Raw genomic sequence first — 15002 nt, 5'->3', positions numbered from 1 at the left:
AAATACTAATTGAGTGTTTGTAAACTTCTGACCCACTGGGAATGTGATGAAAGAAATAAAAGCTGAAATAAATCATTCTCTCTACTATTATTCTGACATTTCACAAATAAAGTGGTGATCTTAACTGACCTAAGACAGGGAATCTTTACTAGGATTAAATATCAGGAATTGTGAAAAACTGAGTTTAAATGTATTTGGCTAAGGTGTATTTTTACTTCTGACTTCGCGAGCCAATGCTAACTAGCATGCTAGCTGTTCCCATAGACGTCCAGTCATTGCTCTAACGCTAGTTAGCAATTGTGCTAATGCTAGTTGGCAACCTCCTTCAAACTGAATGCAGAGACATAGAAATAGTATCCACAAGTTCATCTGACTTTTGGCTTCATTGCCAAAATCCCAAACTATCCCTTTAAATGAACCATTAGGTCTTGTGAGAGCGGAGATACAGACTGATTTGTGAGCTTGCCTTTTCACCACTAGGCAGCTACAGTGCCTTCAGAAAGCATTCATACCCATTGACTTCTTCCACATTTTGTGTTACAGCCTGAATTCAACATTTATTAAGTATTTTATTTCTCTCCTCACCCATCTACACACAATACCCCATAATGACAAAGTGAAAACATATTTTTTGACATTTTTGCTAATGTAATGAAAAATAAATACAGAAAAATATAATTCACACCACGAGTCAATACTTTGTAGAAGCACCTTTGGTAGCTATTTCAGCTTCGAGTCGTCTGGGGGTATGTCTGTATCAGGTTTGCACATCTGGCAGAATGGCGCCGGAGGGGATGGCTGCCGTTTTATGGGCTCTTATCCAACCGTGCTATTTTGTTTGTTCTTTCGCATTGTTTGTAACTTATTTTGTATATAATGTTGCTGCTACCGTCTCATATGACCGAAAAGAGCTTGTGGACATCAGAACAGCGATTTCTCAGCTTGAACTGGACAAATTATTTTTCTTTAATAAGTCGTACGAGAGGGATTTCCTCCAGACACCCGACAGGGCCCTCATCCCCATCATTCGCAGTAGAAAGAGACAGCGATATCGCGGAAGGAGATCGAGGTGCCTGGTAAGGAGCCGGCGACGAGTGGCTAATCTGCCTTTGCCATCGGTACTAATGGCCAACGTATAATCACTTGATAATAAAGTGGATGAACTACAAGCACGTATATATCCTACCAACAGGACATTAAAAACTGTAATATGTTATGTTTCACCAAGTCGTGGCTGAACGACGACATGAATAACATACAGCTGGCAGGTTATACATTGTATTGGCAGGATAGAACAGCAGCCTCTGGTAAGACAAGGGGTGGCGGTCTACGTATATTTGTAAACAACAGCTGGTGCACGATATCTAAGGAAGTCTCGAGGTTTTGCTCGCCTGAGGTAGAGTATCTCATGATAAGCTGTAGACCACACTATCTACCAAGATAGTTTTCATCTATATTCTTCGTAGCTGTCTATTTACCACCACAAACCGATGCTGGCACTAAGACCACACTCAATGAACTGTACACGGCCATAAGCAAACAGGAAAACGCTAATCCAGAGGCGGCGCTCCTAGTGGCCGGGGACTTTACCTCATTTCTACCAGAATGTTAAATGAGCAACCAGAGGGAAAAAAACTCTAGAGTACCTTTACTCCACACACAGAGACGCGTACAAAGCTCTCCCTCGTCCTCCATTTGGCAAATCTGACCATTATTCTATCCTCCTGATTCCTGCTTACAAGCTAAACTAAAGCAGGAAGCACCAGTGACTCGGTCAATAAAAAAAGTGGTCAGATGAAGCAGATGCTAAGCTATAGGACTGTTTTGCTAGCACAGACTGGAATATGTTCCGGGATTCTTCCGATGGCATTGAGGAGTACACCACATCATTCACTGGCTTCATCAATAAGTCCATCGATGACGTCGTCCCCACATTGACTGTACGTACATTCCCCAACCAGAAACAATGGATTACAGGCAACATCTGCACTGAGCTAAAGGGTAGAGCTGCCGCTTTCAAGGAGCGGGACTCTAACCCGGAAGCTTATAAGAAAAACCACTATGCCCTCTGACGAACCATCAAACAGGCATAGCGTCAATACAGGACTAAGATCGAATCGTACTACACCGGCTCCGACGCTCGTCGAACGTGGCAGGGCTTGCACACTATTACAGACTACAGTCGTGGTCAAAAGTTTGAGAATGACACAAATATTAATTTTCACAAAGTCTGCTGCCTCAGTTTTTATGATGGCAATTTGAATATACAGAAAATTAACTTGATACCCGCAAAAAATATCCACTGCATTTCAGCCCTGCCACAAAAGGACCAGCTGACATCATGTCAGTGATTCTCTCATTAACACAGGTGAGAGTGTTGAGGAGGACAAGGCTGGAGATAACTCTGTCATGCTGATTGAGTTAAAATAACAGACTGGAAGCTTTAAAGGGAGGGTGGTGCTTGAAATCATTGTTCTTCCTCTGTTAACCATGGTTATCTGCAAGGAAACAAGTGCAGTCATCATTGCTTTGCACAAAAAGGGCTTCACAGGCAAGGATATTGCTGCTAGTAAGATTGCACCTAAATCAACCATTTATCGGATCACCAAGAACTTCAAGGAGAGAGGTTCAATTGTTGTGAAGAAGGCTTCAGGGCGCCCAAGAAAGTCCAGCAAGCGCCAGGACCATCTCCTAAAGTTGATTCAGCTGCGGGATTGGGGCACCACCAGTGCAGAGCTTGCTCAGGAATGGCAGCAGGCAGGTGTGAGTGCATCTGCACGCACAGTGAGGTGAAGACTTTTGGAGGATGGCCTGGTGTCAAGAAGGGCAGCGAGGAAGCCACTTCTCTCCAGGAAAAACATCAGGTACAGACTGATATTCTGCAAAAGGTACAGGGATTGGACTGCTGGGGACTGGGGTAAAGTCATTTTCTCTGATGAATCCCCTTTCCGATTGTTTGGGGCATCCGGAAAAAAGCTTGTCCGGAGAAGACAAGGTGAGCGCTACCATCAGTCCTGCGTGTCATGCCAAACAGTAAAGCATCCTGAGACCATTCATGTGTGGGGTTGCTTCTCAGCCAAGGGAGTGGGATCCCTCACAATTTTTGCCTAAGAACACAGCCATGAATAAAGAATGGTACCAACACATCCTCAGAGAGCAACTTCTCCCAACCATCCAAGAACAGTTTGGTGACGGACAATGCCTTTTCCAGCATAATGGAGCACCTTGCCATAAGGCAAAAGTGATAACTAAGTGGCTCGGGGAACAAAACATCGAAATTTTGGGTCCATGGCAAGGAAACTCCCCAGACCTTAATCCCATTGAGAACTTGTGGTCAATCCTCAAGAGGCGGGTGGACAAACAAAAACCCACAAATTCTGACAAACTCCAAGCATTGATTATGCAAGAATGGGCTGCCATCAGTCAGGATGTGGCCCAGAAGTCAATTGACAGCATGCCAGGGCGGATTGCAGAGGTCTTGAAAAAGAAGGGTCAACACAGCAAATATTGACTCTTTGCGTAAACTTAATGTAATTGTTAATAAAAGCCTTTGACACTTATGGAATGCTTGTAATTATACTTCAGTATACCATACTAACATCTGAGAAAAATATCTAACAACTGAAGCAGCAAACTTTGTGAAGACCGATACTTGTGTCATTCTCAAAACTTTTGACCACGACTGTACAAAGGGAAGCACAGCCGCAAGCTGCCCAGTGACACAAGCCTACCAGACGAGCTAAATTACTTCTATGCTCACTTCGAGGCAAGTAACACTGAAACATGCATGAGAGCATCCGCTGTTCTGGATGACTATGTGATCACGCTCTCCGTAGCCGATGTGAGTAAGACCTTTAATCAGGTCAACATTCACAAGGCCGCAGGGCCAGACGGATTACCAGGACGTGTACTCCGAGCATGCGCTGACCAACTGGCAAGTGTCTTCACTGACATTTTCAACCTCTCCCTGTCTGAGTCTGTAATACCAACATGTTTCAAGCAGACCACCATAGTCTCTGTGCCCAAGAACACTAAGGTAACCTGCCTAAATGACTATTGACCCGTAGCACTCATGTCTGTAGCCATGAAGTGGTTTGAAAGGCTGGTCATGGCTCACATCAACACCATTATGACAGAAACCCTAGACCCACTCCAATTTGCATACCGCCCAAACAGATCCACAGATGATGCAATCTCTGTTGCGCTCCATACTGCCCTTTCACACCTGGACAAAAGGAACACCTATATGAGAATGCTATTCATTGACTCCAGCTCGGCGTTCAACACCATAGTGCCCTCATCACTAAGCTAAGGACCCTGGGACTAAACACCTCCCTCTGCAACTGGATCCTGGACTTCCTGACGGGCCACCCCAAGGTGGTAAGGGTAGGTAACAACACATCCGCTACGCTGATCCTCAACACGGGGGCCCCTCAGGGGTGCGTGCTCAGTCCCCTCCTGGACTCCCTGTTCACTCATGACTGCATGGCCAGGCACGACTCCAACACCATCATTTAGTTTGCCAGAGACCTGGCCGTGTGGTGCGAGGACAAAAACCTCTCCCTCAACTTGATCAAGACAAAGGAGATGATTGTGGACTACAGGAAAAAGAAGATGACCGAGAACTCCCCCATTCTCATCGACGGGGCTGTAGCGGAGCAGGTTGAGAGCTTCAAGTTCCTTGGTGTCCACATCACCAACAAACTAACATGGTCCAAGCACACCAAGACAGTCGTGAAGAGGGCACGACAAAACCTATTCCCCCTAAGGAGACTGAAAAGATTTGGCATGGGTACTCAAATCCTCAAAAGGTTCTACAGCTGCACCATCGAGAGCATCCTGACTGGTTGCATCACTGCCTGGTATGGCAACTGCTCTGCCTCCGACCGCAAGGCACTACAGAGGGTAGTGCATATGGCCCAGTACATCACTGGGGCCAAGCTTCCTGCCATCCAGGACCTCTATACCAGGCGGTGTCAGAAGAAGGCCCTAAAAACTGTCAAAGACTCCAGCCACCGTAGTCATAGATTGTTCTCTCTGCTACCGCACGGCAAGCGGTACCAAAGCGCCAGGTCTAGGTCCAAGAGGCTTCTACCCCAAGCCATAAGACTCCTGAACATCTAATCAAATGGCTACCCAGACTATTTGCATTGCCCCCCCCACCCACCCCTCTTTTATGCTGCTGCTACTCTGTTTATTATCTATGCATATCACTTTAATAACTCTACCTACATGTACATATTACCTCAATTACCTTGACTAACCGGTGCCCCCGCTCATTGACTCGGTACCAGTACCCCCTGTATATAGCCTCGCTATTGTTATTTTACTGCTGCTCTTTAATTATTTGTTACTTTTTTTTTTTTAGGTATTCTTTCTTAAAACTGCATTGTTGGTTAAAGGCTTGTAAGTAAGCATTTCACTTTAAGGTCTACACCTGTTGTATTCAGCGCAAGTGACACATTATTTGATTTGGGGATTTTCTCCCATTCTTCATTGCAGATTTTTTCAAGCTCTGTTAAGTTTGATGGGGAACGGAGGTGAATGGCAATCTTTCCACAGATTTTCAATGGGATTCAAGTTTGGGCCACAAAAGGACTTTCACATTCTTGTTCTGAAGTCATTCCAGCGTTGCTTTGGCTGTATGCTTGGGGTCATTGTCCTGTTGGAATGTAAATCTTCACCCCAGCCTAAGGTCGTTTGTACTCTAAAGCAGGTTGTCATCAAGGATATTCCTGTATGTTGCTTCATTAATTGTTTCCTCTATCCTTACCAGTCTCCCAGTTACCTGCCGCTGAAAAGCATCACCCATAGCATGATGCTGCCACCACCATGCTTCAGGGTAGAGATGGTGTTAGACAGGGGATGAGCAGAACCTGTTTTTTCCTCCAGATATAGCGCTTTGCATTCAGGCCAAAGAGTTCAATTTTTGTCTCACCAGACCACAATCTTTTGCCTTATGCTCTCAGAGTCTTTCATGTGCCTTTGTGCAAATTCTAGGCGTGCTGTCATGAGCCTTTTTCTCAGGCGTGGCTTCAGTCTAGCCACTCTCCCATAAAGCCCAGATTGGTGAAGTGCTGTAGAGACTGCTGTCTTTCTGGCATGTTCTCCCATCTCAGCCAAGGAACTCTAAAGATCTGTCATGGTGGTCATTGGGTTCTTGGTCACCTCACTGACCAAGGTCCTTCTTGCCCACTTGCTCAGTTTGGTCGGACGGCCAGCTCTAGGGGTAGTTCCATATTTTTTCAATTTCCCAAAGATGGAGACCACTGTGTTATTGGAAGCTTTCAATCCTCTAGAAATGTCAGTTCCACTGTGTTTTTTCATTGTTCCCCTCTAATCAGGGACTGATCTAAACTTGGGATACCAGGTGGGTGCAATTCATTATCAGGTAGAACAGAAAACCAGCAGGCTCCGGACCTCGTAGGGTAAGAGTTGAATACCCCTGGTATAGTTTCTGCACTGTCAACTGTGGGACCTTATATAGACAGATGTGTTTCTAAATCATGTCCAAAAAATGTAATTGGCCATAGGTGGACTCCAATCAAGTTGTAGTGACATCTCAAGGATGATTAACCTCTTAAGGTTAACCTCAAATCGAACTGCCTGTAGCTCAGGACCTAAAGCAAGGATATGCATATTCTTGATACCATTTGAAAGGAAACACTTTGAAGTTTGTGGAAATGTGAAATTAATGTAGGAGAATATAACACATTAGATCTGGTAAAAGATAATACAAAAAAAAGAAAACATGCGTTTTCTATTTATTTTTTGTTCCATCATCTTTGAAATGCAAGAGAAAGGCCACAGTATAATATTGCAGTTTAGCCACAATTTAGATTTGGCCACTAGATGGCAGCAGTGTGTGTACAAAGTTTCAGATTGATCCAGTGAAGCGTTGCAATACTGGACTACTTTGTATCAAGTCTGCCCAAATGTGTCGAATTGGTCAATTGATACATTTTCAAGTACATAACTATAGAGAACATTCAAAAATGATATGGTAATACAAAATGTAAGTTTACACACTCCCAGGAATGTCAAAAATTATGGATAATTAGCTTATACGCTAACTTTCACACATCTAGATGGCCGGGCGGGGTGGGTGTGGAGCCAGAGACAGCAAGGGTTCAAACTGTAGAACCCAGTTCCTACATTTTAATATAAAAATGGATTTTATCAAACAAAACTATGCTACATTTTATCTCTGGGACCCTCGGGATGACAAATCAAAGCAAGATCACTGAATGTAAGTACATTTTTTACCTTCAGAGGTGAATGTATCAAACCAGTTGCCGTGATATGTTTTTTGTTGTTTCGCACTCTCCTCAAACAATGGCATGGTATTTATGTCACTGTAATAGCTACTGTAAATTGGACAGTGCAGTTAGATTAACAATAATTTAGGCTTTCTGCCCATATAAGACATGTCTACGTCCTGGAAAGTTTGCTGTTACTTACAACAGTCATGCTAATCACATTAGCGCATGTTAGCTCAACAGTCCCATATACGGGACAGCGATCCCGTAGAGGTTAAAGGAAATTTGATTCACCTGAGTTCAATTTAGAGTGTCATAGCAAAGGTATGTGAATACTTATGTAAATTGATATTTCCGTATTTCATTTTCAATACAATTTCTAAAAACATGTTTTCACTTGTCATTATGGGGTATTGTGTGTAGATAGGTGAGAGAAAAACAAATCAATTTAATCAATTTTGAATTCAGGCTGCAACAAAATGTTGAATAGTCAAGGGGTATGAATACTTTCTGAAGGCACTGTATCTCCATTTTGAAGTGACACTGAGTATGTGACATGAATTCACATAATCCTTCGTCAACATTCATAAAATATTTTTGTATTTATTGATTTAAGGTTGGCCCGCTGGCAACTTTAAACTCGCCCACTGGTTCAGAGTACACAAACAGCTGACTTTTATTGGGCTGTCCGGGTAGGGAGCTAGAGATATTGCATTGAACTCCACACACGGACACATGCTCACACAGTATGTCTGTGTAAACTCAAGTTACAGATGGCTTTCTAGGTCTTTAAACATCTGATATCAGATGCAAATCACATCTAGCTCTCTTGCAGGTGTATTGGAAAATACCTATATCATACAACATGATTCAAGAGAAGTTCCCACACAAAGCTTGCATGCAAAGTTTAGTCTTTTTCCATCAAATGTTCAATAAAAAGCAAGCAGTGAATCACCAAAACCTACATTGACCCTAGCACAACATTATTTCAATGTTAAACCAATGTTTTATGGATCAACGCAACCATCATAAACTCAGTGCTTTCTGTAGCACTACATTAATGCTTTTCCTCATCTCTTCTGACCTATTTTTACATGCACAACTACTACACCGTGAGTAATGCTTGAATATAGGACAAACAGAAAAGAAGATGCAATATGATGCAGAAAATGTAATGATGTATAAAGTATCACTAGGATGGCACAAGGCACACGCACAGTGCATGGGCAGTAGTAGCCTAAGGGGGAGGAAGAGAGACAAAGCTCTATGAAAATCGGCCCGTATCTATAGGCAACCGCTGGGAATGAGACAGCCCTATTGTGTGGTGAATGAATTCTAGCTACGGCTATCTCGTTGCGAAGAGGATTCTGCAGTCTCATCTCTAAAGGGATGTGTGTGAACAGACTCAAATACCACAAGGGGTTATGACCGTGCAAAAGGCATTGTGTATTGTCAGTGAGTGGCCATTTACACGTTTGACAATAACTGCATGCATGTCATTTATGTATTCTGACAAAGAGCGCATGTACAGCGCCTTCTGAAAGTATTCAGACACCTTGACATTTTTCACGTTACAGCCTTATTCTAAAATGGATTAAATAAATAAAAAATCCTCAGCAATCTACACACAATACCCCATAATGTCGGGGGAGAAGGGCCTTGGTCAGGGAGGTGACCAAGAACCTGATGGTCACTCTGACAGAGCTCCAGAGTTCCTCTGTGGATATGGTAGAACCTTCCAGAAGGACAACCATCTCTGCAGCACTCCACCAAATCAGGCCTTTATGGTAGAGTGGCCAGATGGAAGCCACTCCTCAGTAAAAGGCACATGACAGCCCGCTTGGAATTTGCCAAAAGGCACCTAAAGACTCTCAGACCATGAAAAACAAGATTCTCTGGTCTGATGAAACCAAGATTTAACTCTTCGGCCTGAATTCCAAGCATCACGTCTGGAGGAAACCTGGCACCATCCCTACGGTGAAGCATGGTGGTGGCTGAATTATGCGGTGGGGATGTTTTTCAGCGGCAGGGACTGGGAGACTAGTCAGGATCGAGGCAAAGATGAACGGAGCAAAGTACAGAGAGATCGTTGATGAAACATCTCGAGACATCTCTGCTGTGTAGCAACGCTCCCCATCCAACCTGACAGAGGTTGAGAGGATCTGCAGAGAAGAACGGGAGAAACTCCCCAAATACAGGTGTGCCAAGCTTGTAGCGTCATACCCAAGAAGACTCAAGGCTGTAATCGCTGCCAAAGGTGCTTCAACAAAGTACTGAGCAAAGGGTCTGAATACTTATGTAAATGTTACAACCTGTTTTTGCTTTGTCATTATGCGGTATTGTGTTGAGATTGATGAAGAAAAAAAACTAATTAATCAATTAATCAATTTTAGAAAAAACCTGTAACCTAACAAAATGTGGGAAAAGTCAAGGGGTCTCAATACTTTCCGAAGGCACTGTATGTAGTTGTAGCTTCCTAGAACTTTACAGCCACAGCTAACATGAATGAAGTAACAATATGGGAACATTAACAAGAGGATGTTTAGGTGACAAATCCATTAATTACCAACCATTGTATAGCTCTGGTATTTTGCTCACACACAGTTCCCGGAACTATGTATTTACAGTATGTAGCCTACCGCTAGGGCTGTGGCGATACCATTATCGCAATATTATTTCCATGCCAAAACTGAAAACACGAAGCAGACCTGCTGTATGTAAAATATTGTGCGCTATAGCTTGGAAAATAAATAAATGTGACTCTGGACGAAAACATAATGTGTGTTTCCAACATTAGGGCTGTTTTCCTAAAGAAGTGAAATCCGCTTTGTGTTTTGTTTGAGAATCGCAATACTGATAACGTCCCGGCAATACCTACCGCTAGATACAGTGAGCTCCAAAAGTATTGGGACAATTAAATTTTTGTTGTTGTTGTTTTGGCTCTGTACTCCAGCACTTTGAATTTGAAATGATACAATGAATGAGGTTAAAGTGCAGACTGTCAGCTTTCGGACAGCCAGATGGTGAAGCGTGATTCATCACTCCAGAGAACTCGTTTCTACTGCTCCAATGGCGGCGAGCTTTACACCACTCCAGCTGACGCTTGGCATTGCGATCTTAGCTTGTGTGCGGCTGCTCGGCCATGGAAACCCATTTCATGAAGCTCCCGACGAACATTCCTTGTGCTGACAAGGCACACCAGTTAACTGAAATGCATTCCAGGTGACTACCTCATGAAGCTGGTTGAGAGAATGCCAAGAGTGTGCAAAGCTGTCATCAAGGCAAAGGGTGGCTACTTTGAAGAATCTAAAATCTAAAATATATTTTGATTTGTTTAATACTTTTTTCATTACTACAATTAGTCATTTTAGCAGACACTCTTATCCAGAGCGACTTACAGTTAGTGAGTGCATACATTCTTTCATACTGGTCCCCCATGGGAATCGAACCCACAACCCTGGCGTTGCAAGTGCCATGCTCTACCAACTGAGCTACACAGGACTACATTCCATATGTGTTATTTCATAGTTTTGATGTCTTCACTATTATTCTACAATGTAGAAAATAATTAAAATAAAGAAACACCTTTGAATGAGAAGGTGTGTCCAAACTTTTGACTGGTACGGTATAAGTGAATTTGTCCCAAAACTTTTGGTCCCCTAAAATGGGGGGACTACGTACAAAAAGTGCTGTAATTTCAAAACAGTTCACCCGATATGGATGAAAATACCCAAAAATCAAAGCTGACAGTCTGCACATTAACCTCATAGTTATTGTATAATTTCAAATCCAAAGTGCTGGAGTACAGAGCCAAAATAATAAAACATGTGTCACTGTCCTAATACTTTTGGAACTCACTGTATGTCAGAAAGGCTTTAGTTTGCTCCATAACGCTTTCATCAACAACAGCCTTTTAAATGACTGTCAAGAAAGTAAAAAAATGCTTCTGGCACTTTGATTCACAGGAAAAATTATAGTTAAACAGAACAGATTAATTTTCTGTGTGGTCCACAATCTTCGTGCTGAGCACACCAAGCTCTTATCAGTTGAACTTTGACGCAAATGTTATATTATGCTGTGACGTACCTGATTGGTCGTCTCAGTAATGGCCACCAGTAGTTTCTCCACAGCAGCCTGGAGGCGGGAGCTAATATTCATGAGGTACTCCTCGTTCTCCAGCTGAAGCTCTGACCCCGGCAGCAGGCTGTGACTGTCCGTCATCATCTGCTGGGACATCTCCAGGCCCTCGTCCGTCTCAGTCTCGCCCGACCACACGCTCACGTTGTCCGCCCCAGTCTCGCTGCCCTGGCAACTCTCAGTGGTCGATGCATCTGGGAAGGAACGACCAAAATGGAGGGCAAGGTTAATTGTCAAGAGAAAACACTTCATTGGAAACAATAGTGTCCATTGTCCCCAATATCAACCAGTCATTAATGTAATCATTTTTATCCAAACAATTCATTTTTTGGCAAAGCATTTATCAACATATTATAATATAAGGGATAGTATCCCAGGTCTTAATCAGACAAGGCTTCCGAGGACTGGAGTTGCCCATCCCTTCCTTGGTCTAGTAGCCTGAGTACAGTCCTTGTGCCAATATCACATTCATACTACTACATAATGACCATTATGAAGTACAAGTATAATCCATGAAAGCAGGGGTTACAGTCTCGATCCTAGCTGACTGGTAGTGCCACCCTAGACACGACCACACACAGAACTAAACAGCAAATAACATACATGATGCTACTTAATGATCCACAATTGCCTCTTTATTCTCAGGAGGGATACAAGTCATCTCTCTTTCTCCATACTCTCCCTCTCTCTTCTCAGTGCATTGGTCCACACTTTTCTAGCAAGTGAATGCAAGGGGAGAGAGTACGGATCACAGTTGGCATCTTCTATCATGACTGCTAACAGAATTTGAATGAAAATACACATGCCACAGACACTATGCACATTTTAAGGATATGTGTGGTTGATACAAGTATATGAGATGATCGTGTAGGGGGAATCCTGATTGACATGTACTTTGTGAAAACAATCAAATCTGAATTTTTTTAAACCATCTTGGAATCTTTAAAGGAGTCAGTACTATTGTGCACATTGATTATTTTTTTGTTTACCCAAACATCAAGTTCACTTGACAGTCAAATTAACCCTGTCAACAGCTATACTTCATTGATAAAATACCAAGACCATTATAAAAAGTTTTTAAAAAGTCAAGCGGTTGGTTAAAAAGCTAGTTCTTTGAACTGTAAAATCTAACCACAATAATGAACCTAGTTATGCATTAATGCATGTGTGTCTGTGCGTTTGTTTAATGTGTGCATGTACACACTACAGCATCTGTGTGTACACACATGCATGCTTGTTTCGTGTGTCGAGAGGGCAGGCAGATGTTTACTTGAGGGGAGATGTTCCCACACTAGAGCAGACTTTGCCGCTTAAAGGGATACTACGAGATTCTGGCATTTAAGCCCTTGTTCTACTTAACGAGAGTCAGATGTCTCTGCGTGCAGTATTAAGGAAGTTAGCTAACTAGCATTAGCACAATGACTGGTAGTCTACAGGTACGGTAGCATTACTACTGTACCTGTAGACGTCCTGTAATTTCACTTAAATGCCAAAATCTAGCAGTATCCCCTTAAGCCTGTAGACACAGAAGGGAGAGACATATGGCTATGCTTGGCAGGGTGTTGTCTCTTATAACACACTTGTCACATTTGGCGACTCCACCTTAGGGCCACATACCCACAAATGAGAGATGAGATGAGTATTTACTGTAGACACTAAGGATTGTAATGGCATAACGACTATTGTCTGATATAGTTAGGGAGTGGTTGGGGAATGGATGGACCATAGAATTGCAGGTTCAAATCCAGGGTAGGGTATACTGTGGTTGTACCCTTGAACAAGTGCACCTGACCTCAACTGCTTCATTCAGCTATCTAGTCATGTGATTCTATGATTTGTGAAATAAATGTTATGAGCAAGTATTGTCAACAAACTCCCTCCTTTTGCCCTCAAAACTGCCTCAATTCTTCGGGGCATGGACTCTACAAGGTGTCGAAAGCATTCCACAAGGATGCTGGCCCATGTTGACTCCAATGCTTCCCACAGTTGTGTCAAGTTGGCTGGATATCCTTAGGGTGGTGGACCATTCTTCATACACACGGGAAACTGTTGAGCGTGAAAAACCCAGCAATAAGAGTCTGGTTAAAGGTGTTACCAAAGGATTGCCATGTCACCTTCAGAGTTGGATTCATTCCTATGATTCATCAGTTACAGTATGTGATTCTGAAACACTGCCTACTAGTGACAGGTCTGTCAGTCTGGCTGGACTGCTTTTCCTCTGGCAGCTGTGGGAACATTACTTTTAACAGTGTTTGGCGCTGGGCTGAAAAATGCCATGAATGCTATAGTCCCTGGGGATATTAACTGATTTTTGTGCACTAAGCAGCCATTGGCTGTAATGATGAAAAGATACAAACGTGATCATTTTGCATGTTTTGGTCAGGCTGACGAAGGTTGTATGATTTGCATTGATATTAAATGTATGAATTTCCCCCCCTGTATCCTAGCAGCCTGGTTGGGGTCAATTCCATAAAATTCCAGTCAATTCAGTAAGTACACTAAAATTCCAATTCCAATTCTCTTCTACGCTTTTCAATGAGGAACATTTTGAATTGGAGTTTGGTTCACTTTTTGAATTGACTGGAATTTAAATGGAATTGACCCCAACCCTGTTATGCAGTTGACTTCCACGCAAACTGCACATTGGCAAAATGATACGATATACACAGAGTGTACAAAACATTAGGAACATCTTCCTAATATTGAGTTGCAACTCCTTTTGCCCTCAGAACAGCCTCAATTCGTTGGGACTTGGACTCTACAAGGTGTCGAAAGCGTTCCACAGGGATGCTGGCCCATGTTGACTCCAATGCTTCCCACAGTTGCCAAGTTGGCTGGATGTCCTTTAGGTGGTGGAACATTCATGATACACACGGGAAACTGTTGCGCATGAAAAACCCAGCACCGTTGCAGTTCTTAGCACACTCAAACCGGTGCGCCTGGTACCTACTATCATACCCTGTTCAAAGGCACTTAAATCTTTTGTCTTGCCCATTCACCCTCTGAATGGCACACATACACAATCTGTCTCAATTGTCTAAAGGCTTACAAATTCTTCTTTAACCTGTTTCCTCCCCTTCATCTAGACTGATTGAAGTGGATCATAGTTTTCACCTGGTCAGTCTATGTCATGTTAAGAGCAGGTGTACATCCACAATTAATTCAATGTGATGCGTATCAACTGCTTTATGCATTTGAACATGACACCACTTACTCTGGTCCCATAGAGAAAGGTTGCAGGTAACCAGTCAGTCAGGACCTCTTTAGATTGGCAATACTGGTTTGAAACTTGCAGGACTTGTTAGCTGCCAATTAACATTAATAAAAAATGACATCTGACATTTTCCTTACGTATTCTCTCTCTCCCCATCTTTCCTTCCTGTCCTGTGTATATTTCTGTCACACAGCCAGCCCTCAACCCTTGCACCTCTTCTCTCCCTCCCTGTATCTTCTGGTTTTGTCTGGCTCTATTTAATGAAATCTAAAATCATCTTGATGGAGTGGGATAGAGCTCTTCCAAGACTTCGATCCCCAAGGGGGCCTGATTGGTGTCACAGGTTTGTCGCAGCCCTAGCTACTATTCATTGTCTTCAGTTAAGTGTAATC

The 15002-nt window shown here is 42.9% G+C and overlaps 1 protein-coding gene across 3 annotated transcripts in view; it reads right to left on the bottom strand.

The window, feature by feature from the left end:
• Positions 1 to 15002, bottom strand: part of LOC123491394 (A-kinase anchor protein 9-like) — a 131624-nt gene that overhangs the window by 42381 nt on the left and 74241 nt on the right. For all 3 annotated transcript variants that reach the window (XM_045221973.1, XM_045221974.1, XM_045221975.1), the window contains exon 21: positions 11346 to 11590. In XM_045221973.1, the coding sequence (XP_045077908.1) occupies positions 11346 to 11590 (245 nt within the window). The remainder of the gene's footprint in view (positions 1 to 11345; positions 11591 to 15002) is intronic.

This window comes from Coregonus clupeaformis, chromosome 8, assembly GCF_020615455.1.
Source record: "Coregonus clupeaformis isolate EN_2021a chromosome 8, ASM2061545v1, whole genome shotgun sequence".
NCBI lineage: Eukaryota > Metazoa > Chordata > Actinopteri > Salmoniformes > Salmonidae > Coregonus > Coregonus clupeaformis.
The sequence above is the reverse complement of the archived record's forward strand: the minus strand, read 5'-3'. Positions and strand labels throughout refer to the sequence as shown.